Below are 25,242 nucleotides of genomic sequence, written 5' to 3'. Positions count from 1 at the left end.
TCTCTCTAGGCACCCTTATATCACAAATACCATTTCCAAAGCCACAGGATTCTCCACTTAGCAACTTTGCATCATCTAAGTGCTTTGGCTCTCTAGGAGGCTATGATAATTTCAGGTGGTGCTAGGAAAAATACATACTTTTTGTAAGGAGTAAGTAGGACAAATGTCAAGAAGCCAGAAATCCTCAAAAATTGGCATGTTATCATGTGCTTTGGTATAAGCTGCTGTAAGAGCAGAAGTGTTTGTCACATCGACTTTATGATTTCCTGCCATAATTCCATTTCTTCCTGCCCTCCCACACACAACCACTTTATGCATTCCCAGCCCCCCCAACTAAACTGAACTAAAGTTTCCTCCAGGGAAGCATCAGGCTTACTTCCACTGAGAGAGAGTTAAAAAACCCCCAATGTCTTAGTGTACTAGGGGTCTTACAAGTCATCCAAACCCTGGACCTTTAACAAGGAGCCAGCTGTGGCAGGCATATGAAGCACCCTCTTGCATTGCTTGTGCACAGCCTCTGCAGGAGCATGCAAACCCCAAGGCACTGCCAGACAAAAGGCTCTGCCTTTTCACAAGAGATGGGCAGCAATGCCACTGCCCATTGGGCTGATGGAAATGCGTTTCTTGGAAAAACACAAGGCTTTGATGTTACATTTCTCCAGCAGGCTGAGGTTGGTGAGAACATTACCCACAAGCTGAGGAAACGGTCAGTGGTCTCACCTTTTGTGAAGAATGCAAACGGGAGGGGAAAAACTACACACACGGGGACCAGCTGGCCTGAAGGGAAAACAAGATATGTCCTCCTGCAGAGGATATAAAGTTGGAAAATATGAGGAAAAGAAACACACGTCCCCAGTTTAATACTAGTTTGCACCTTTCATTCTGAGGAGAAAGTCAATGGGGACCTGCCTAGGTCAGGCTGTAAGAAGAGTTGGTATCAAGTATCAGAGATGGGCTACCCTCCACTGCGCTCTTACGCTCCCCCCCACCCACTGACATAAACAAATCGCCCACAGTTCTCCTACAAAGCAGAAGTTTACTGCAGCACTATGTCAAGATTATTCTTACACAGAAAAGAGGAACCAAATGCTTTGTGGAGAACTTTACTTATCAGTCTCCATTAGAAAACCGTTAGAAGTTATCACCAACTAACATACTATTATAGTTATGCACAGGTATATGTTACTAAAAGCTGCTATGCCACTGTGAGCAATTTAGTGGTTCGGCATACCTCGCTTCCTTTCACTGGTCTGTTCGGAGTAGGAAGGTGATAAAACTACGTTCTTCCAAAAAGACTGCAACCTTTGCTCCTTCCGCAATATGCAATACCAGGAGTCAGCGAAAAAATAGCCATTTCAGCCCATCAAGGGCCTCTGAAGTTTTCAGGATTACCACAAGGGCAGAAGACAAACACATCACAAATTTTGGTCAGGATGATGGCTTGGCAATGCATCCAGCCTCAACAGCTGTTATTGCTCAGCAGGCAAAGGATAGCAGGGAATCACTGCTCCCAGGACTGTGCTACTGGGACCAGAAGCTACTCAGGATGGAGACATACCTGGTCACCAAATTTTTAAGATCCTCTCTCCCTCTCCAAAGCTTTAAGCACTGCTGAAGTTAACGTTGTTTCTAATTGTTTCTTAAAGAAACATATGACACCAAAAAATTACTCTGTAGATTCTCCCTCATCTATATTTACCCAGGCATAATACCAGCTGCCTACACAATTTTTGTCTTGCTAATGCACAGCAATAATCATAGAACCACCCACAGCCCATCTATTTTGGTTGAGTGCAGAAATAGACATTAAACCTATAAATGTCAGAGCATGCCTTCCTTTTAGATGTTAGTATTATTTAAATTAGCACTTGAATGATGTTTCCACAACGTGATAGCTTTTCAAATGATGGTGTATTGCACATGAAGTGCACTGGCCCTGCTTTAAGCACCTTCAACCCATTAGGCCCATCTATAATTTGGTGCTTTTAGAAATGCAAACGCATTGTAGAAGAGATGTGGTCTCTTTGTTTATGCCCAGAAGTCCCCAGGGAAATGCTGATGCCATCATTACCTGAGTAGGGTTTGAACATTAGGCTCTGGTAGGGAGGTAAACATGTCGTGTGCTTGTTGTCCAGACGTATTTGAGAACAACCGTGTCTGTCTTGGTGGTTGGAACAGCATGTTATCTTGAATGTGTCCTCCGCATTTCAGAGCAAGCGTGACATCTGAAAGCAATGCTGTTGGAGGGGAAAAGTGTTAACTGGAAAACGGAAGCTGCAAATCATGTTTTCTTTGTAGCTCTGGGAAAAATAGGAACAAGTCCTTCATCTCTGTTCTGATCACTGAAAACCCAGTAAGATTAATTAAAAGCAAACTTGGGAAGAAGGACTAGCTCTTTAAGACTTAGTGGGTACAGGGAAGCTTATTGCAAGGAAACCTTATATAAAAAAAAAAAATAGAGTAAGTGCAGAATCAGACTGCAGTTAGACCAGATCAGCTCAATGCCGGTTTCAAGAGACATAAAAATAAATCCTGTTCTACCAGAGCAGTATAAAAGGAGACACCCAGGATCAGATTGCTGGGGACAATATGCCTGTTGTAGGGTGTAAAAGTGCTTCCATAGTTCTCTCACACAAGAGCAGAGGCTAAACGCTGCAACTGAGGCAGCTGTTTCTGAGAAGGACGCATCTGTCATTTAGTAAGTCCTCTCATTACAATACATTCTTTGACCACGAACATCACATTTTATTACAAAGAGTGTGCAAATAGAGCATCATGCTTCATCAGGCAGGAGAATAAGTTAATTCTCCTTTCTAAAATAAGAGCCTCAGTGTGCTGCTCGCACACTGCGCCCAGCACCGGAGCAGTGCAACCGCTACACCGTCACACACACAAGCAGCATCTACAAAAGCAACAGTGACACCTCGTGGGCAATATTAAATATTCAGGTACAAATTTACTAGGATTTCTGAAGCATCGACTTTAGGAGACTATCACTAAAAAATTAAGGCGAATATTTTTTGTAGCACTGGAAAAAAAAAAAAAAATCACCCTTTACTGAGTGCTGGAGAGGATCATGCAGACAACCCAGCAGCTTCATACAAAAGTAGTCTTGTGTCTTCCTGAAGTACTGATGGGAGGCTGATGGGCACTGGGGGCTTACAGCAGGGTTTTAGATAGCATCAGGTGTACACTTCGAAGGAAATCTCACACTCATCCCTGCTTACTCCGATTTGGTTTGCATCATAGCGCTGTCTCAGCGCATAAAACTAAACTGGAAGACATCTTGCAGGAGCACAAACTGCAAGGGACAAATGGGCGCTCAGTCCATGGGACCAGACTTGACCTCGTCTGAAGTGAGAAGCCCCGCGACGGCATGTCCAGCCCTCCCAGAGCCACGCACAGACTGCTTTCCTGGATGTTTAGCAAGCCAGGCTTTGGATGGTATTATTGCGGCTGCTTCCAAGCTCCGGCTAGCCTGGATTTACTCTTCACTTCACACGGTGCCCCTGAGTATCTCTACTCCCCAGGACTGCTGATGATAATAAATTAGGAAGAGTTGTGGACTCCCTCAAGGGTAGAGAGACCCCTGGATAGACTAAAGAGCTGGGCAATCACCAACCATATGGAATTTAACAAGAGCAAGGTCCGGATTCTCCAGCTGGGACAGGCCTATCCTGGTTACACATATAAATTGGGGGATGAGAGACTGGAGAGCCGGCCCACGGAAAGCGGTCTGGGGGTTTGGGTTGATGGCCAGTTGAATATGAGTCAAGAGCGTGCCCTGGCAGAAAAAAGGGCCAACCGTGCCCTGGGGTGCATCAAGCAGAGCATCGCTAGCCAGTTGAGGGAGGTGATTGTCCCACCCTACACGGCACTGGTGCGGCCCCCCCTCGAGCACTGTGTGCAGTTTGGGGCGCCTCAGTACAAGAAGGACATCGAACTATTAGAGTGTGTCCAGAGGAGGGCGACCCAGACGGCAAAAGGCCTCGAGGGCAAGATTTCGAGGAGCGGCGGAGGTCACTTGGCTTGTTCAGCTTGGAGGAGAGAAGGCCGAGGGGTGAGCTCACCCCAGGCTACAGCTTCCTCACGGGGGCAGCGGAGGGGGAGGTCCTGAGCTCCTCTCTCTGGTGACCAGTGATAGGACACATGGGAAGGGAATGAAGCTTCAGCAGGGGAAACCCAGACTGGACGTTAGGAAGAGGTCCTTCACTGAGAGGGTGGCTGGTCACTGGCGCAGGCTCCCCAGGGAAGTGGTCACAACACCAAGCCTGTCAGAGTTCAAGGAGCATCTGGACGACGCTCTTAGTCATATGGTTTAGTTTTAGGTAGTCCTGCGAGGAACAGGGAGTTGGACTCGATGTTCCTTATGAGTCCCTTCCAAATCGAGATATTCCATGATTCTGTTTAGGGTAGCCCACTTGCCCAGCCAAGGGAAAAGCAACTATAGACTCAAACCAGCTCTTTCTTCACTGTGTGTTTCTTCTGTTCTGAAACAAGGTTTTCAGCTGGATGGCTACTCTGGACATGAGAATGCTTACACTATACAGAAGACTTAATTCCTGCTTCATTCACGCTCAAAATTGGATGGTACAAGCAGTTTAAACTTTTTAGACAAAAATGGCCATATACATCTAAATATTTGCAACTCCAAATACTAAGTGTGTGCAGGCAACTGAATTAATTGTTTGGACAGATAACAGCATAGAATACATACAGGCAGTGCAACTAGGTCTGTATTTGGAAGTCAGATATAGACCTATTTCCCACACTAGCGTTTTACAAGCACAAGCTCACTCAGTACTTCTCCCATGTACATTTTGGCAGGACATAATGTATGGCATTTATGCCATCTTTCGGCACACGCTCTAACCAAAAATAAAACCAATATATTAAAATCTTCTAACTTCCTTTTATCAGAGTGAAAATGTCAGTGAATTTTAATCTGAGTACAGGAACAGTTTGGATAAGCTCCAAGAGAATTTTTTCTGATGGTAAGACTACGAACAACAATTCCCAATTCTCTTGTTGAAAACCGGCGGCTGACCAAGAGTTCTGAAGAGAATAGTAAAGGAGTGGAAAACCTTCTCAACTCAAAGGAAACTCCAACACAATATTTTGGTAAAGGAGCAGCGCAGGCTCCTTCCCTTGGTCCAGAATTAAGGTCAATATTAAAATAAAACCAAACAACACACAAAGTACCAATCCATCCCCATCCCACTTCATTGCAAGCCAGTCAGCACACAACCCATTAACTGCTCAAGGCACACAGTAATCTCTGCTTTACTCCCCAGCTTTTTACTGTCACTGCTGAGTTTAATATGCTTTCAGACAGAGTGAGCTAACCTATTAAACTTTAAGCATATAAACTCTACCCCTTACATACCAGATGTCTGGAAGAAGGATATGGCTAAGCGTTCAATATGCCTTTTTGGAAGAGAAAGTTAAATTTTGTTCTTTCTAGTCACTAGAAAGACCGAGGCAGCAAAGCATACGTTCAATGCATTCAATAGCTAACACTGACAATAAAAGCTGAACTACATAAATACAGAATCAATTACAATTCTTCAAATGGATGGTGTAGCTTGGCATAAAGCTTGACATGTTATGGCCTGTACATGCCTGTCAACACCCATCTATGACTACAAAGACTGAGTGGATAATCAGTATTAACAGTGCATGGGGTTATTCACCTCAACACACAAAAAGCTATTCACACTAATACCTATGTGGTTTTAGGTTTAGATTAAGTGTCCAAATGTAGACCTTCTGGATCATACTAGTAATATCAAATTCTTGGACCAAACTGCTGAAATTCTTTCCTGTGTTACAAATTGTTCAGCTTTCTTGTAGTGATACTAAGCAAAGCAGTGTCATGTTGAAGAGCGCACAATCAAACCACTTAAGATTAGCCAGATTTGTGATTTCAAGTCAGGTCTTCAATTGAAACATACCGTTTATCAGAAGACTCTTTTTTTTCAATAAAATCTAATGATTTTTTAGTGAAAAGCAAACAAAATGCAAATTACAGGCACCTTAAAAAAATATACCTCTTTTTAGAAGAGAAAAACCCCCACTCTCCTTTTTAGGAGAGAAAACAAAAAAAAAACCCTCCAAACAACCCCAAAACTTTCTGGCCAAGTTTTCCACCCATAAAAGATGCAAATACTAGAGTTCCCTATGTTAGCCCTTCTTAGCGGACTGACCTATTTCAACTGTATTCCTGGCAAGCAGTACTCTTTTATTTACAGGCTAGTTTGCTAGCTAAAAGGATGGATGTCTTCCCAGCCTTTTAAAAAAGCCCTCTGCCAGCAGAAACCAGTCTAAGTTAGCTGTTCCTGAAAACAGCAGCTACTTCTTCCTCCTAAGTTCTCCACCAGTTGACTGCAAAAAATGAGCATTGGTGTGCTTTGCTCAGACAGAAAAACAAAACATAGGAATAAAAGAGCAATTTGTCCAAACCCAGGAACCCTCCCTTCTCCCAAGCAAATATCCTTGCAGCTTTCTCTGGCCCACTGCACCTTAGACTTCCCTCTTCACAGTTGCACAACTGCAACCAGAACAGCTGTAAAGCTATTTATCCAATAGACAGGGAGACACAAACAGATGCACACAAACACACATGCCGTTCACAGACTTCTGGATAATCTTGCTGGTTATTCATCTGAAGATGGTCTGGAGGATGCCTGCCTCAGTGCAGACTTCAAGTTAGACATACTAGAGATACCCAGTTACAAGGCACACTTGTATTCAGAATACAAATGCTATCACAAATGTCCTAATGTCATGAGGCACTTACCTCACTGTGGTTTTACTTCTGTAGTTTATTCCTACTTGCTGATATGGTGTCCTCCTCCTCCTCCCAAGCTAGATGCACAGTGTAGAGTTCATCAATTTCTATTCTCAACATGTATACATACTAAATGAACTGCTACAGAAGAAAAATACCTTTTAATCATTTCATCTTCAGTTAAGAACAATGCAAGACTATTTCCCTTGATACGAATTTCTACCTTCCTCATGCCCTTCTACAAATCCTGTAGTTTTTTTTTTCCCCACAATTAGAAGCTAAAAACTGAAACTCTTCATCTTTCCTGTAAACAGTACTATTGAAAATGAGATCGGTACCTGAAGTGTAGAAAAATAAAACTAGCCAGAGGCCATGGGAAATGCAGCAATGACATTTATTGGAATTTCTCCAGGCATTACATGAAAAATTTTATAAGTGAAACCGAGGATAAAGCACATTCAGTGCATCTTAAAAAAAAAAAAAAAAAAAAGTATCTGAATAATCTTGATTCTTTGTAATACACATTACTGCAGTTCCTGGGATTGGTTTTGTATGTACATATCACCTAAAACTTACTCTGAACAAAACTGCGAAGAACTGCCTTTTCACTTGGCATTTTCCCATCTAGTACAATACAATATTCTTGAAATATCTAGACAGATTCCACATAATTTTATACACAGTGTTAAGACCTTTCACCCCAACTGTAAAAAGAAAGACTGTTAAGTAAATCAATATCTTTAATTGAATAAAACACCACGGAAGTAAAAAACAAGAACAACAAAAAAACAAATCCAGGAGACCCCAAGCCCCCAAGTTAAACAGCAGCGTGCAGCAAATCAGCATTGTTGTTCCTCACTTTTGTATTAACATAAAGCGTAATACTTAGAAAGCAGTGAAATTCAGTCCTTGCTTTCTAAATTGGACAATCTTATGCATAAAGACACTGCTGGATTTGGCACTTTGCTTAATTGTTCTTCTTACTAAAAAGAATAAGTGTTTCCTGAAATACAGTATAAATGGTAAGAGATAACATGAGCCACTGTAACACTCAATTAACGGTTCAGACATGCACTCCAAAATACGTGTCTATTACACATTTGTCTAAGCCTTCTCAAAATTTCCACTCAAAAAACATTTTCAAAACTATATGCATCTTTTTATACCTTTATAAACATATTTTCTCCCTTGAAATGATCAGAGCTTACCTCACCTTCTGCTCAGAACACAAAAATTCATGACTTTCGTTTTAAAAAGAAGACCACAAAGCAGTATTAAAACAGGAATAACCTGGAAAGCATTACTAAAACTGCACCTGTACTTCAGAATCCCCTTTCAAATGCATATTCACGTGTATGTGAAAACTGAAAGGTACATGATATTTGAAACTTGCTTGGTCCTCTCTCATACACTTATGCTCAACTTCCTGCAACCTGCCTCAATTTTCTCTTCAAATAAAATTTAAGAACAGCTTTCTGGCTCCCACTACGATAAGACAAGGCTTCTTACAGTATTTCTTTGGTTAATTGAGAACCCCTTACATGCCTAACTCTTATGACAGCAAGTCTTCTGCAGAAAATTAACATCAGAATAAATACCATCCCACAGTCTTGCTTCCCTCCTCCTGTCATCATGACCAACCCCAGGACAGGTGGAAGCAAACAGGCCAGGTAGGAAGTAGCAATCACCATTAGCTCTTGCCTTTACAAGTTCTGCAGGTGTGTATAGATACCTATTTCTTAGCTCTGAGTTACGGAGGTGGAGCTATGACATGGTGCTTTTTTTTTCCAGTTCCAACATGCATGTGGAATTACACTGCTGACTGATATAGCCCAGGCAGCGGATGGCACTAGAGCTCTTTCTGTATGAACCAAGTCATGATACTTATTCTGCTTATTGGTCTGTGCACACAATGTCAGTAGAATTAAAAAGAGAGGCACGCATGAGTTCACACAGATTTTCCACAGAAGATGTGAAACATGCTGCTCTTTGGAGGGAAAATTACATTCTTCTTTTTTTCTTCAAGTATTATTCAACATACATATATATATAAAGACACGCTATTCTCATTTCACTACAAGACAAGCACATCCAGAGTGAATTTGTAGATCACCATTATCTTGGCTTTGACTACTGAAATTTCTCTTTTCCTTTAAGTCAACCCTAAATATGCATCTACTAATCATAATTACATGTGAGAATCCTTTATTTCCCCCTTGTGATTTATTTACATAATCATAAAAAAATTAATAGCCTGAATTTGCATACTGACATTTGAAGGCCCATCTGTAGCTATGAGTGTCCCAGCACTAGTTTTGGATAATACCGTTGCCTATTGCTAAGTCCTTTGAAAGCAGCATGCTCATCTTTTCTTTCCCTTTTTTTGAAAAGATGCTGCCTAGAAAACCCTGTTTTATGGCTTACTCCTTATTTTATTTTATTATTTGGATTGTAGTTTACTTCCTTCAGGAGCAGTTCACAGTCAGACAATGCTTCTGCTGGCAAATACTTCATTATCTGCTCAAGAGTCTTTTGATATGTTATCTTCTCCTGTTCCAGGGACTGAATTACAGTTTTCATTTTGTTTTCTCGAGTCAAAATAGTCTCCAGGCTGGATTCCAGACTCTGAATTTTAGCATGAGCAACCTGTAAACAATAACATTATCTTACAATAAATTGAGATGTTCTGAATAACTTTTTTATATTATGATATGCTATATGTTAAGGAAAGAACTTAATTACATAGATGTTTCTAAAAGACACCTGTGTATGCAGATAATACAAGGAATGCCTACGGTGTATCATACACAGAATCTCCTTAGTAGCGACCAGATCACTCTGAAGGATTTCTGAAAGCTTTGCAGAGGGAAGGAGACATGCAAGTTGCACCAAGCAAGGGACAGTTAAGAGTAACAAGGAACTGGCGCTGCAGGGAGAAAAAGGAAATTAGCAGCTGGAGTAGCACTGGAAGACTATTTGTCTGACAGTGATGGAGCAATGGGATGTAAAAAAATAAATTAGCAGGATGGAGAGGTTAGAGGGAAAGAGAACCTCAATAGAAGCAGACAGTGTTCCCTATTCTCTAATAAAAGACCTACACCTTCCTCTGGGAAAAAAACCCCCAACAAAACCAAACCACTGACTGGTAACGAGAAAGCCTGGAAATCAGCAGTAGCAAACGTGTCTCTGTGGAGAGTCGGGGAATTCTGACCATTCCTAGGAAAGGGCCCAAGCAGAGGAATGAAGAAGCTATACAAACAAAAAGATGAAGATGTTAAGGAACTGAGGAAGATGCATTACAGTATGGTGCTCTGGAAGAACAGAGGAGCTTCAACAGACCCTTTCAAATCAGTCACTCATAATTATTATATGCCCTTGATGCATTTTCAGAAGAGAGGTAAAAGCCCAGGTAGTAGTAAACAGATAAATAAAAAAAATTAAATAAAGCAAAAATAATAACAGTAGAAAAGGCAAGTGATCCCTGTTTTTAATATCAAAAGAACACAGCACAGCAACCTTAGCACATAAACACAAAAATAACGAGGCCTTGATCTTTCCTTTTTGCCCTGCTTCTATTTTCAGGTTTCAGAAGCTGAAGGTGCTGTCTGAGCTTTTTCCAATACTTGTTCAAATTAACAAAGATAATAAGAAATGGCCTGGTGATGCAAAAAGAAGAGCTTGTCTTTCAAGAAAATGGAAGACAATACATATCGAAACCTGAAACAAGTCTTGGCCAGGCTATGGGAGAAAGGGTGAATAGTGAAGGAGGAAGAAGAGACTTTTTAAAGCATGACTTCATCAGTCTGGTAGGCACTCAGCTGTATCCAAGTCTGCTAGGAGAGACCACCTTTCAAAAGCAGGACTATGAGCTTCAACAGAAGGAAGCAGAATGATATTGCCTACAAAGGTCTAGAGAAAGCAAGACTACTGCACTATGGATTATTTCTTAACACTTTCCAGTAGGGAAGCAAAGAGATGAAGGGACAGAGAGCTTATTTTTCGGCAAGATACACAAATATTGCCAACAGTTTTTATGGGAGAGAAAGGTAGAGATATTTGGAGAGAAAGAAACCTAAATCAAGAAGGAAAAGTCCAAGGAATGACAAAGGAGTTAAAAATGTGTCTAACAGAAGTAAATCCCTGTAACTGAGAAAACTGCTCAACTACATAAAGTCTTGCAGTTAGGAGACTTCTCATGTACATTTAAAAAAGAGACTTACTCCTCTATTGGCTGAATCGCAGAAATGACCTCTCCATGAATTTGTAGTCTTAAGTCATTTACCTGTAGCTTCTCCAACAAATCCATGTTTTGTCTCTTCAGATGACTGTTTGCCCTCTCCAGCTTCTCCAGGGGTTCACCTTCATCACAGGGATTCACATTTTCCTGCAGTTCATCCTGAAGAACATGGTACTCTACTTCATAGGCATGGAGCTGTTTTGAAATATCCATCTCAAACACCTACCATGAAAGAAAAACCAATTTTTAACTACAAGAGAGAGCGCTTACTCCACATGAATGTTTGGCTAAGAGGCAACTTTGCTTGATTAACTTAATGGTTTTTTCCTGTTCCTCTCAAAAAAAGTATTTTAAGGAAAAGTCTACAGTAAGAGCATTTTAATATCTGGAGTTCTTATTGTAGCCATAATAAATCATAGACTTTAGAATAAATTGGATCATCACCTTTACAATTACTAAATACCATCTTTCTATGAGATGTATCAGCAGGAAAGTCTTACTTAATCCCAGAAATTTGCAATATGACCAAGTCTTATCATCTCTTGCTCAGAAATATTAAGAAGTTCAAGACGAAATTTTCAATTCAAGTCTCACCAGCTTGTAATGGGAGCAGGATCACACAATGAGGAAGAAAAATCCAGAAGTCATCAGATCTCCACCCTCAAAACTAGATCTCTTGACTTCAAGTACCCATTTATAGACTTTTATAAAAACACTCTTCACACTTACAGTTTCCCTGTGCTCTGTCTCTGCGTGAAGATACACTATTTTCTTATTGGGATGCTTTGGTGACAAAGCATTGTGAAGACTATGGAACTGAGCATCGAACAGTGATGGGACCATATGACCCTTATCTGTTTATACATCTAGTCACAGCCTCTCAGCTTCTAGAAGTTACCAAGTAATTTAGACTAGGAAGGGAAGGATGTCTACAGTGACATTAACTCTGTCCCTTGTTCTAGAGACCACAAACATTACACCAGCAGAATATACATGCAGATCCCCCAACAAACCAAGTTCTGCATTATGTTCATTGTTCTTCAGGTAAATCAAATGAGGTAAAACTTTAAATTACATATGGTGTTTAAGCTGGGCAAGTGCCATTTTCCTCTATGTAGCTACCCAGTCAATTCTTCAGCTGTGTATTATAGTCCTGCATAACATTTTTCTTTCATTATCTGCTGTAAGATGACAGTCCCAGGAATTACAACATTGAGACAGCCAAACGACTCCACTTGCAGCCCATCTAGGTAGAAGCAACATGATATAAGCAGTCTACACATGAAAGCAGACCCAGAAGGCTGCTCAGCATGAGACCACACCACAGGCAAGCAGGTGACCTTCCTCTCAGAGCTGAGCCGACCTGCGTATAACCACATCCACTTCCACTCAGGCAACATAACCCATTCTTTACTCAATCAGACCTGGCTTTGCAGTTCTACCATCCTCACCACAGCGCAGTTGCTCTGCAACCCACACAGACCACAGGACAGAGACAATCTCTAATAGTATCAAAAATATTGAACTACCATCTTTATCACTGCCAGAATCAGTGAGTTGTGAAGATAGATGCTAAAGTGCCTGACACAGGTTTAGCACGGCAATCACAATCAGTGCAATGAGGAAATGAAGATTTACATGTCATCTAAAGATGAATTCTTAACTGACAGCACCTGAAACATTCAAGCGTTAACCAAGCCGTAGGAATGCATTAGTGTGAACTGCACTCCTGCGTATGGAGATGGTTTTCTAGAGCTCTTCTGTTATCTCCAAACTGCCATCTGAAGGGGGAAAACTGCTCACAGGTTCACAGTTAAGGTACTAGACTGAGGCTCATTTTCAGTTTGCAGCTTCAATGCAGAGGAAGATGATATAGAGAGATGAAGATCCCAGCCACTGACAGTATTTCACAGGAAGGTTTTCCTGTATCAGCATCAGTAATTCTTTGTTTCTCTTCTATTCTCACCCTTTGCCACGAAGCTGCAATGATATTGATGAAATAACAATACTCCAATCCTCCTTCCTCATACCCAAGAAAGGCAGGCATCAATCCTGAGGGGCTTTTACCTCTGGCACCAAGCACCTGCCAAACGTGATCCCTCCAAGGATGGTGCTGAGGTGAGAAGGGGAAGTCGCACGAGGGCACCCTAAAAGTGATACCCAGGAGGATAGAAGCCAACCCCGCAACAGAACAGCAAAAGTCTGCTTGACCTTCACTTTAATATAGATCATGAAAACAGGGCCTCACCAGTCTCCTAATTTGTGGGATTTGAAGTTGGGGGTATCAGAAAATTTCCTACGGGGGTACCCAGCCAGAATTTCGAAGGATCAGGAGGAGAAGTCTCTGTGATGCTACCTCTTCCCACCATGGCAAGTTGTGCTTCCCGTCACAAACTGTAGGACTGCTCACCAACTAGCAGGGAGCAACAGCTGGGTTTAGGTTTGGAAAATAGGCTATTTTTACCCTTCTGATGGTGACATGAAATTTATAAGCAAAGTCATGTTTACCCAATAGCTGGGGCACAAAAGAACCTTTGTACTAAACCTTGAGGTAGCAGCTAAAACCTTGCTAAAATTGCAGTCCAAAACCCACTGAAATTAGCTCATATCCAATTTCTGTACAAGTTAATGGGAAGGTGACTCCTTTGCATTTCAAACCAAAAGGAACGTACTGAGAAGACTTTTACATATTCCTTAGGCACAATTCTTTAAAAGTAAACTAAAGGGGGGGGGGGGTAAGTAAAGACAGAAACAACCTTACCTGAGTAATAATTTTTTCCATTTGAGGCTGAGTCATATCTGGAATAGCGGTTTTAAGAAAATCAACAATGTTCTCAAAACTCTCACATCCCATTATAGATGTTTCTTGACTGCTAAGTAGGCTCAGTGCTACTTTAAATATGACTTCCGTTCCTTGAAGAAAAATAATGTCTAAAAAAGAAAATTATTAACATCTCTTGAAAATGAGAGCTTAAGTCATTGGATAAATATGTATATTTGCTGAGATGTTTTAATCAATCATACTGTAAATTTATTCAGTTCAGAAGTGCAATCTGTCTTATTTCAACATGAGGTTAAAGCATATAAAAGCCTTTTCTGCCATCTGTAAGATGTGAGAGAACATTAAAGAAAATATCGCATGCTTGTTATGTCTGTAACAGTTATCTGCAATAAGCATTTCATTACCATCTTCTGTAGACTTTAGACTTTTAACTAACTGCTAACTGTTTTTAAGTGCATCTATAACTGAAAAGCAATTGGGAAGCAGATCACAACACAATGTACTAACATTTTACAGTTTTCTACAGGCAGAAGCTAGTCCTTAAAAAATGATAATGTAGATTCCATACCCAATCATATTATTTTCAAAATCCATAGTAGTTATCATATTGGCTATTATTTAAGCCCCAAATCTTTACTTTGAGATATAATTAAGTGGATTTGAGGGGAAAGTCCAGGCTCTGCAGAAGTCAGTAGACACAGACTACACAGAAACTGGAAACTTGATCACAGTAACTAGAAACTCAGTTTTGGTAGCAGCGGTGGACTTGCAGTTACCAAGGTGAATGCAGCACATGAGCAGTTCAAATTAGGCCTCTTGTGCTGTTGGCTCTGTCACACCACCAAAAGTAGGGCTACACAACTGAACAAACTCAATTTCTGATCCTGATACTGAGAGGTCATCCTTGGCCCTAATCCAGGGTAGCACCAGGATACTGGTGAGGCAGCCATCTCACTCGTGCAGAGTTCCTAAAAGTCTCCCTTCTCAAGTCTATGATGCACATTCAAGCAGCATAAATATAAGTATATAATTTGTGATGGGTAGACATTAACCGTCTGTTCCTGGTATGTGACAATGGCCCATAAAACACTGAAGATGCAAGAATCCAAAGCATTAAGAAGTAAAACAACATAGTGACGTTTAAGTTTTAAAATGGGAACATGCCTTGCTCAGCCCATTTAAAGAGAAATGATCACTGACCTTCCCCACCCTTAAAATACTCGTTTTCCAAATTCAAAGCCTACTGAAGAAAAAAAAAAAAAAAAAAAAAAAAAGAAAAAAAAAAAGAAAGAAAAGAACACTTTAGCCTTGAAAAACAAGTCAAAAGTAAAAAAAAAATGCTTGAGTGTACCGGAATTCAGTAATCCCACTGGGAAAGAGATGTACCAATCACGTGAATACCACTGAAAAACAGATACACCACTGAGAAACAGATACACCAATCATTTGTTCACCCAAAGATCAGTCAGAAAAAGTTTGCTGTAAAAGGAAAAAACCTCTGTAATGGAGAAATCACTAGGTCAAAAAAAAAAAAAAAGAAAACCAAAACCAAGCAAACCCCTCTTTCTCCCCAAAGCACCACACGAAAAAAACCTAACACACTCCAGTAATAAAACATGAGACAAAAGTCAGGTTGAATTTCTTAAGAAAAGATGAAAGGTGCCATATGAAAACAGAAAAATCAAATGAAAAAAGTCTGATTTAGAAGGAAGTACATGACATATACACCTAGCTTCTTGGTGCATATCTGAGTGCAGTGAGTTTTACATTAATAAATAATAATAAAAAAATTTTAAAAGCTGCATTGCTAGAGATTTGATTAAGCTGGCAGTTCTTATTGACAATGAAACAATACAAAACCACATACTTGACATGCTGATACTGTAAACACTACAAGGCACAATCAATATTTAAGCTTCTGTACTAGACATTATCTGAAGAGGAGCATATCATAAAAAAACCCTATGGAATAAGAGGCATACTAAGACTAGAAAACTGTTCAATATATACATGAATACCTGAAACAGCTTTTAAGTTCAGGTTTACTTGATTTTTTATTAGAAAGCACTTTAGAATCAGTTACACAGAAACACTTTCTTGAAAACAAATGCATTCTCTTTTTTCAGTTTGCAAGTTCAACAAGATGAACTTTTCTATAGACATCAACTGAATGTTTGATGCATAAAATACATTTGCAACAATAAACTTCCTGTTGTTCACACTTCGGAAGTCTCTTGGCTAATAACAGCAGTCATATTTAATTGCTCAAGTCTGATGTTTCAAAGAATACATTTTGGTTTTCTCCTTTGAAAAGGAGCTGACATCCCACCATGAAGAGTGTTGCTACTTGCCACCCGCAATGGTCACCCCAGATGTCCCCGGTATGTAGAAAACTACTGCCTGAGAGTTTCAAAACATGATGGACAACGTTGTTCTGTTTATTACTGCAATAAAATAAACTTTCTTACCAAATACTCTGGCTACAAATCCTAATGGAAACTGAGATGCGAACAGTGTAAGAAACCACGGTGCAGCATAAAGACTGGGGCTGATTTCATTTTCTTCAAGATGATTATATAGGTCTCTGTGATAATCATGAAGAAGCCTTGAGAGCTGATACATCTGAATCTACAGTGCATGAAGGGGTTGGGGGGGAAGGAATTAGAGAAAGAAAAGTTCAGCTTTACTCAGTTTTCCAAACCATTCACTTTTCACTCCAGGGAAATTAACTCCAGTACAGATGGCACTGTAAAATGAAGCTTAATTGTTGCCTAGGGCCTCAAGTGATATCTACTCATGTATAAACAACCCACCCCTAATGAATTAAAACCAACACAGTAATCAATAACATAGAACAGTTTGAACCTGGTTATTAGTGAAGTATCATTGCAGATTTGCAGGCTTAAGGTAAGAAAAGAATATTTTGATCTAACTTTATCAACAAACCACAACTTTCACTCTTGCAGCAATGAAAGTAGAAGTACCTCTTCCAAGATGCCAAAACTCTCCATTACAGAGTTGAACTATTTCTGGCTAAATTTATACACTTCAGCTTTCATCCTTTGAATCTCAGCCATATTTTTGCTGCATTTAAAACTCCTATGCTACAATCATTACTTTAGACAGCTTCTGTACCCACAGAGTACTTCAGATAGGGTGGGTCAATAGAGGTGTATCGTATACATATTTCCCAGCATACCTCCCACATGCCAGTGGTCCAGAGAAATTCAAGATACTGATGCAAAAAGTGCTGCTATACAACCTGTACAAGGTTGCAAAGCAAAGTGGTTAAAAGTTGCTATTCACTCCTAAAAATATCACTCTGTGGCAATTTATTTCCTTGCCATTTTGATAGTTGATATTCCACAATAAGTCGCTCACAGCACAGAGCAACACTTCTCTCAGAAAACAGACGAGAAGCAGGCATATATTGATTAGCTGTCAGGTCCAATTTTGCTTTCAACAGTGCCTTATGCTTAAGGTGAATCCAGTCCTCAATAAGAAAATGACTTATTAAATCCAGTTACTTTGCTACTTTTATTGGTCATGATTCTTCCCTACCAAAAACTGACTGCACTTGAAACTATCTACAGTGAGCAATGTCCAGAAGCAGAGAGATCACTTCTCATTCAGGCAAATTAGCTAAATTTGTGCATGCATTTGAGTCCGTCCTTTAATTGCCAAAAATAGTAATTAAGCACAGTTTGGACAGTGTCGATACAAAACACATTTACGTGTGAAATAGAATAGTATCACAGAGGCAGTAAACCAATTGGATGAGTTCATTATGAACTAAGGATCTAGATTACTACTTTTTCCAGACAACAGTTAAAAATACAAGTCAAATAAGTTTTCATTATCCTGAAGAAACATCCAACATTATTCTTCTACAGGACAAGCTAATTCTGCGTATAAGCTTACTTATGTTTCAGTACTAATAATGCAAAAAAATTTGCAAGTGCTCTACTCCCGTTAAAAAACAAAACAAAGGGTTAGGCTTTAGTGATGTCCTCTAAGTTATCTTCAATAGTCTAGTTTGTCTTGAGCAGAAAAAACTTGTACTGTTGTATAGAACAGGATAACTGCCTAGAAGCAAACTGTTGGGAAAGAGAGGTCATTTCATTTAAAGCACAAATAGTATTACAAGCAGTAAACCTTCTTAAACTTAAAAAGTGTTCTTCCTCAGAGCTTCTGACAATGAAAGTTTCAGACTCTTTTAAAACAAATGGTGAAATTCTGGACATCTGAATGCTCTCAAACCATCAGATGTTATTGAAGGTCTACAGTTGCAGTATAACATACAAATACTAGGAGAGCATCTTCTGGGCGGGGGGGAAATCCCACAACCATGCATTTATCACAGTTTGACCCCCACAGGTTCAAAATATATTTGGGGAAGGGGGGGGGGGGGAAATGGGACAGGGAAGAGGCACAACGTGCTCTTTATGACTGTTCACCCTTAATTCATCACAACTTACATCCACAGTAAAACAAACCTCTATCGTTTTTTAGAATAAGCACATGCAATTTCTTTAACTACAACCTATTCTATTGTTCTGGACATTTGCCAAACAAGCACTTCAAGTGACTGGTCATGAAAAGTGGACTGAAACTCTCCCTTAAGTTTTTGCTTAGTCATAAGTGTTTGTTATGCGGGGAGCATGGAGAAAAAAAAACACACCAAAAAAATGACTTTTGTATCTGCGTCTTAATTTTCTCTTTCTCCACTGTGGATTACAAGCTTTAACTCAGAAGTGGTATACCCCTTTATAATATTAAGGACTTAGAGCATACAGTTATTTAATTCAGTGGACAGTTGCATCTCAAGGTGAAAGATTTCTCAAATTTTAAACCCTGAAGTTTATACAGATCTGAAAGATCTTCTGTCTCCTTCCTAAGCAGCCTTGAGTATCTACAGCTAGCTGTCAAAAGACTAATATTGCAGAGCATGCATCGTTTCATAAGCAAACTAAATGATCAAAAAATCTTATGTTTTCTCTGTGTTGAGGGTGATGGGATAGAGGACGGTGAGAGAAAAGAGGTGCAAATGATGAAGCAAGACAAAGCAGCCCCAAGTACAAACGCCTGTGGAGTACACTGACTGGCCACTGGGTGTCACTATTGATTTGACTTGGGGTTACAAGACAAAAATCTACATCTAAGTGCTTATGGACTGAAGAAAACCAAATTTATTTTTAAACTCCATCTATACAGATGCAAGTATATCGGATTTTTTGGCATAAGGAAGAGAGAGAAGTAAGGAAAAGAAAAGGAAGATCAAAATAGCAGAGAAAGCAGTTTCCAAACAGGAGATGATGGGGACGTGTGACAGGAAAAGTCTGCAAGTTCTGAACTTCTCTGTTTGCAAATTGAGAGGCGGAGAGGGGTTCGACCATAACATTTGCATGCACCTCACAATCTCTGAAACAGCATAAGAAGCTTCATAAGGCCCTGGAGAACATGAGCAACCTCTGAGAGCTCAAAACTCATTTAAAACTCTTGTTTGCTTTAGGAGAAGGATTGACTTACCTGTAGCGACATCATGTCTGGCCTGTACTGTTTACGGAACCCAAGGTCATACATGAGGAATTTCAGCATTTCAAAGGCCTGTTCTTCACTCATGTGTAGAAGCAGCACTCCAGCTACAAAGCTGATACCTTGACAATAACCCACTTCTTTGTCCAGCAAAGAGTATGCTTTCAGGAGATTAAAGAGTGATAGCTGTCCTGCTCCCAGGTGGGCAGAAAAGTAAGGATGCGTAGGGAATGTCCGTCCTGACATAAAGAGAGGGGAGTAGTTGATATTCAATTCTTCTCAAAAAAACCCATGCCCATCTGACAACCAGCACTTCTCTGTTCCCATAGACCACTTCTCTTTGCTTTCACATGCAGGTTGACTTTAGTCAGATCAATCCATATTTTACCACTGATTTTAGACTGTATCCATTGAGCTCATTTAATATTCACATCTGCATAGAACTTGCAGAAGTGACTGCTTGATTTTTTTTTTCAGACAGATGTAGAGGAGCATAAATACAAAGAACATAACCTAAGAAATCATCTGCTTAGAGACACTAAGTGGCATAAACAGAATGTATCCTGACAACATAGCAAGCAGTGCTGATACAGCAGCATCTATCTCCAGCAACAGCTTCCATTAAGACTGGTGTGTTTTCACTCAAAGATCCACAAAACAAATCAGAAAAATCTCTCAGCTACAAACAGACATACCTAGATCTACAAGGATGGCATGCTGTTGAGCAGTCAGTTGTTTTAGAAGTTCTTTGTAAGAGACATCAGGAGGCTGCTGCTTGTTTGGCAGTCTGTGTCTGACTCGATGTTGCACAGCCAAAAACTGCCAAATTTCTCCCCGACGACTTTTTGGTACGCCTGCAGGTCAGTCAAAAAAACAAGAGGCATAAGCAGGGGCATACATTTAGTGCTATAACACAAGAATTTGCTTTGTCATAAACTTGCCCTGTCATCATCTTGGCCAAACCACTCTGGAGGATCCCTTACAGCCAGCTTCAGAAGTTGTCCACTCTGAAGTGTATTCACTCAGCAGGCACAGTTCAGTTATACTAACTAAACATTGACTACAAATTTATGGTAATTACACTGAGCAGTACATTGGGCTACTGACTTATAGATGTCATTGGGCGACTGACCTATAGACATCACTTGATTTGCCACTTCTGAGCTGTTAGCCTCCAGCAGGAAAAGATGCACAACTACACACAGAATGCAGTCCAGCCTGTTTAGAAAGGATGAACTAAATTCACAGGTGTAAAATATGGGGAAGTCCACCTCCTCTTCTCCTTCCTAAAGGGCTGCCCATGTCAGTCCATAGACTTGGAGAAAGATGCACAGATAATAAAAGGCTCAGCTAAAAGCTAAAAAAGCATTAATGCTGCATAGCAAAGGACACAGAACCACTCATACTGAAAGACATCATTTCTTTCAAGTCAACCAAGCACCTGTGAAAGCATAAACTAAACTAAAATAGTACTTTTGGACTTTCACATACATCCCCCTTTGATATCTGACTGTAAAACAACCTTTGAAAGTCAAAATAAATTGTCAACTCTGCAAATACTTTCCAAGCAAATAATTATTTAACAAGAATACAAGTTAGAAAAAGCACATCCTTGTTCCCAACTCTGAACAACAGTCTAGCAGCAGAAGATAGGGCAACAAGGTAAGTCATTTGTTGGCAGTCTTCTGCAGGTCACTTAACAGGAACTCCCTTATTTCGACCACAATTTCCTTTGGTGGCAATTTAAACTTCCCTCCTGTACCACAGCCAGATTACACCGAAATATTATTTTTTTAGCATCTGTAACACAGACACGAGATTCTATGCAGGAGGACACAGAGGTGCAATCAGACTTTACATTCACATTATACTAACAAGGCCCTCTGGCTCCCCTTCCAGCTTATGGCTAGGCCACAGGAAGATCTACTTCAAGACAAAATCGCCAGCCTTTCACTCAAGGAAACAAAATACTAAAAGACCATGTTCCAGAATACAAGATGTGGTTGTTCTGACTCTCTGAAGCTTGGTTGTGATTCCCCTATGTTTTAGGCACAATCTGCATTAGACATTACAGTCCTGCCTTCTCAGTTAATAAAATCAGAGCATCTGAAACTCAGAGTCAATTGGATAGGAGTCACAGAACAGAAATCAGAAGGTCAATGTTAGCTGCAGAAGCTCCAAGTCAATCTTTGATGTAATAATACATGGGCATGAGACACTACTTTCAGAGGTGTGACTATACATGTTTCTGCATTGCTGACATTGTAAGCTGCAGACACAACAGAACCTATTTTCTCTTTGGCAGCAGGAGGTGGGTGTATTTGCAAAAAGAAGGCCATTTTTTCATGATTTTGTGCTACTGGAAAAAGTGTATTGCTGGCAGATTTCCTTCCGTATCAAAAGGGAACAACAACAACAACAAAAATCTTCAGATTTCATAGTTAAAAGCCATCCGCCATAAATACCTTCTTTCAAAGTGGAATGAATATCTTCCATGTCACATCGGATTTTGGCTCTGCAGTTTAGTAACTTCTTATCCCAAACATTTATGACATCTTTCTGACATGTACCAACTTCATCATAGTCCAGTTTTACTTTTCTTGATTGAAGCTCATCTCTGCTTGCTAGAGCACAGAACAGAAAGGAAGAGCACATGGAAAACCAGAACATCAGAAAATGATAAGAGACATCAAATACGCAAAACCCATTCAAGTTAGATATATCTATTTGATAATCTGACTAGGCATAAACACACCTTCTACAATTCATCAGTTAATAGCTGAGATGGGGCCAGTCTTTTGTTATAAGATGCTGCAGGTAACATTTTAACTTCTTTTACTGGGCCATGAACATTAGCAATTCATGAAGTACATGAAAACATTTTTTAAGGCTTGGGGCAAGAAGAAAAACCCACTCAACACAGTCAACTTCACCACATCTGCTGCTGCTTTCAACTGCAAAAACACCTTTGATCATTTTTCTCTTGTTTATATTGAACCTTACAATTGTTTTAGTGTGGAAAGTCCCAAACATATGAATGTTTATATCAGAGATTTAGGCAAGCAAGCTAGACAAGTCTTCTAAACTGAAGTTGGTCACACTGGTTCCAGTTTTTACATGTCCCTTAAGAGAGTGATAAGAGCTCTTGGCACTGCTACCTGGCATCATCAGGCTGACTACAAGTAAACATAATGAACCAACATGAACCATATCCAGAAAGGTACATCTGTGCTGAAGCACAGAACTCACATTGCTGAAGACTTAGAAGGTTTGCTGCATAGGACTACCCGGCACAAAATATTCATTCCAGAGGACTCACTATTTCTGAAGTAAAGCTGCATTGTTGCTCTGGAATTTCATGGAGGAGCAGCTTTCATTTCCATTACTGAGACATTAACTGTGGTTATTTTATTAATCATGATATGCATGCAGAAAAACACTCCAATTCCTCGTACTACCGGTGTAAAAAACTGGAATCAAGACCTGAATGTGTCTTAATTTACAGAGATAGGTTTCATTATCATTGGACTGAATTGTACATTTCACAACACAACCTCTGAAAACTGCAACTGTGTTTATTCCAAATTTGACTTGATCTGTGTGCAGTACTTGCTCCATATGCAGTACTTACTCCTTCCTCTTCCAGCTGTACCCCCCACCCCACCATCATCTCTAGGTGAAAGCAAACTCTCAATCACATTTTTATACAACCTGCAAAACAAGACAATCAGTTCCTTCCCCTAATCATCTCACTTTGGATACAGCCAATATTGGATGAATCTGTATGATCATTGCCTAGCCCACTCAAAAAATTTAGGTGATAAATTATTTCCAAAAGCTGTATGTCACACCTCTGAGACCATATCTATTCAAGACTACAGGGGGGGCTTGTAAAAACAACTGTTATGCAAGGTGCAGTACACTTCCATAAAAATGAGAATGTGATCTCATCACAAGAATTTGCAGTCCAACTGGGGCAATTTTAAATGTTACCCTATTGCTGCACGGAATGAATCTGAGAATGCTCACTCTCGTAAGAGGTACGCGACAGATTCAAGACAACAGTAACATATTTCAGTGTGACAATGAACTCCAGGATTGAGTGCACAGGTTATCATTCACTGAACCGTACTTTGGCTCTGCCGTTAACCCTAGTGAAAGTCAGCAAGCTTGCCTGTTGATCATATTTGTCCTACCTACTATGCCACCTGTGGTTGCTTGCAACCATCCTTGGTAACATTTTCCCTAATCATCGCTAGGTGGCCTACTACTTTTCATAGTTGTATTTCTCGGTGATCTTTTAGCTTCTCAGAAAAATAAATAAGCAAGTTTGTGCAATTCACAGAACTTACCTTCTATAAAACAAAGAGCTAATAGTATTCAAGTCTCCTCGACAGCAAAAGGAATAGGAAAAGAGTTTCTATTAATATTTTGTAAATAAAAATCAAGCAAACATTATCAGAAAACCACTAAAAACAACTCCACAGCAATACCAGTCTTCAACCAGTCATATACAGCTGAATAAATTCACAGCTAGGAACCTGGCTTCAAGTACAGAAGTAGCTGCATTTCTGTTATTACATTTCCCATTCCCGAGATCTACATTTAATTGTAGGCTAGGATGCCAATCACTGCCCGAACCAGCACTTGTTTGGAATGTATCAGTTCTGCATATGTCCTGTCCATAAAATGGCCCATGTTACAGCAGCCCACAGGAAGGAAGCCTAAAGATAGGCATTAAGACAGTTTACTTTTCACCCTTTGAAAATAAGAAGATGAATTCTAGCTAGCCAGAGCACCAGTGTCACTAGCAGTACTTATGAAACTGCACATAAGAATGGGGATATGCTGCTTGGAGCACAAACCGAGATGTGGGCTGGCAGATGACAACCAGTTTGGAGTCTTCACTACTGGCACTCCTGTTTTCACCACAAATGATGAAGCAGGCGGAACTTATTTTCTACATATCGGTTACACAATGGATATAACTTATAACTAGGTCTTAAGGAACTGGACTGATTTAACAGTTTTCAGTACATCCACCCATGCAGGGTGGGTACAGAAAAGAGTTTGTCCCTCAGCAGCTCATACTACCGGAGGGAACAACATGAAATTAGTCACTACAGAAGACATCCAGCTTCCCTACCCCACAACAGTAGACTGTTTGCTAAAACAATAAACAAAGATTTTGGCTGAAGTTAAAACGGACTTCTCTGTAGATGTTTCCTATGAATCTAGGGGTTTCCACAGAAGCGTGTGTCAACAGGGAGATGAACTGTAGAGAAAATGCACAGAGAAATATGCTACATGTGTAGGAAATATATTCAAGGATGTGCACTTGTAGGGACATGGGAAGACTTCTGTCCTGCTGTTTTTCTTTCCTCTCCCTGCCTTCTCAGTAAGCACCACTAAAGGAGGGAAAAGAGTTAACTGACCTTAACAAGATCATTATGTTGTGTTTGAAGAATCAGAGTACTATATAATGAGGTTATACACCATACAGGAGAAGATGAGGGCAGTAATTGCAGAGAGGACATTTAAAATTTTCAACTTGTGCTGAAAGCTATTAGTCTATTATACTGAAGATCTTCTATGTGCTAGGATAGACATTGCATCCTATCTTTCATTTGTGTAAGTCTTCATCAGTCATAATAAAGTATGATAGCCAGAAGCTCAGGCAGCTAAGTCAGCACGGCCAACTGCAGATCTCTCAGTAACAGCACTCAATTTTCAATGTACAGTGCTCATCTACCAAAAAAAGAACTTTCTGACATAACTCAAGAGCCAGTTACTCAAAAATTTTATCTGGATTTAAATATTTATAAATTACCACTGTGATGTGGTTAATGAAGGACAGAAAGCCTGGACAGAAATGCCACACACTGCAAAGGACTGAAA

General features: G+C 40.0%; 1 protein-coding gene across 10 annotated transcripts in view; it reads right to left on the bottom strand.

The window, feature by feature from the left end:
* Window positions 1-7,168: 7,168 nt before the first annotated feature.
* TBC1D4 (TBC1 domain family member 4) overlaps window positions 7,169-25,242 on the bottom strand; it is a 112,818-nt gene continuing 94,744 nt past the window's right edge. For 8 of the 10 annotated variants that reach the window (XM_049816110.1, XM_049816101.1, XM_049816102.1 and 5 more), the window contains 7 exons: window positions 21,810-21,968; window positions 20,040-20,198; window positions 19,339-19,583; window positions 16,278-16,437; window positions 13,789-13,958; window positions 11,073-11,249; window positions 7,169-9,436 (listed from right to left, as the gene is read on the bottom strand). In XM_049816110.1, the coding sequence (XP_049672067.1) occupies window positions 9,218-9,436; window positions 11,073-11,249; window positions 13,789-13,958; window positions 16,278-16,437; window positions 19,339-19,583; window positions 20,040-20,198; window positions 21,810-21,968 (1,289 nt within the window). In that variant the 3' untranslated portion in view covers window positions 7,169-9,217. Of the gene's footprint in view, window positions 9,437-11,072; window positions 11,250-12,700; window positions 13,008-13,788; window positions 13,959-16,277; window positions 16,438-19,338; window positions 19,584-20,039; window positions 20,199-21,809; window positions 21,969-23,696; window positions 23,792-25,242 lie in introns of those variants that run through there. The other 2 variants (XM_049816108.1, XR_007508049.1) reach the window with 2 other exon arrangements.

Source organism: Accipiter gentilis, chromosome 13 (genome assembly GCF_929443795.1).
Source record: "Accipiter gentilis chromosome 13, bAccGen1.1, whole genome shotgun sequence".
Lineage (NCBI taxonomy): Eukaryota > Metazoa > Chordata > Aves > Accipitriformes > Accipitridae > Astur > Astur gentilis.
This window is presented reverse-complemented; position numbering and strand designations above follow the sequence as displayed.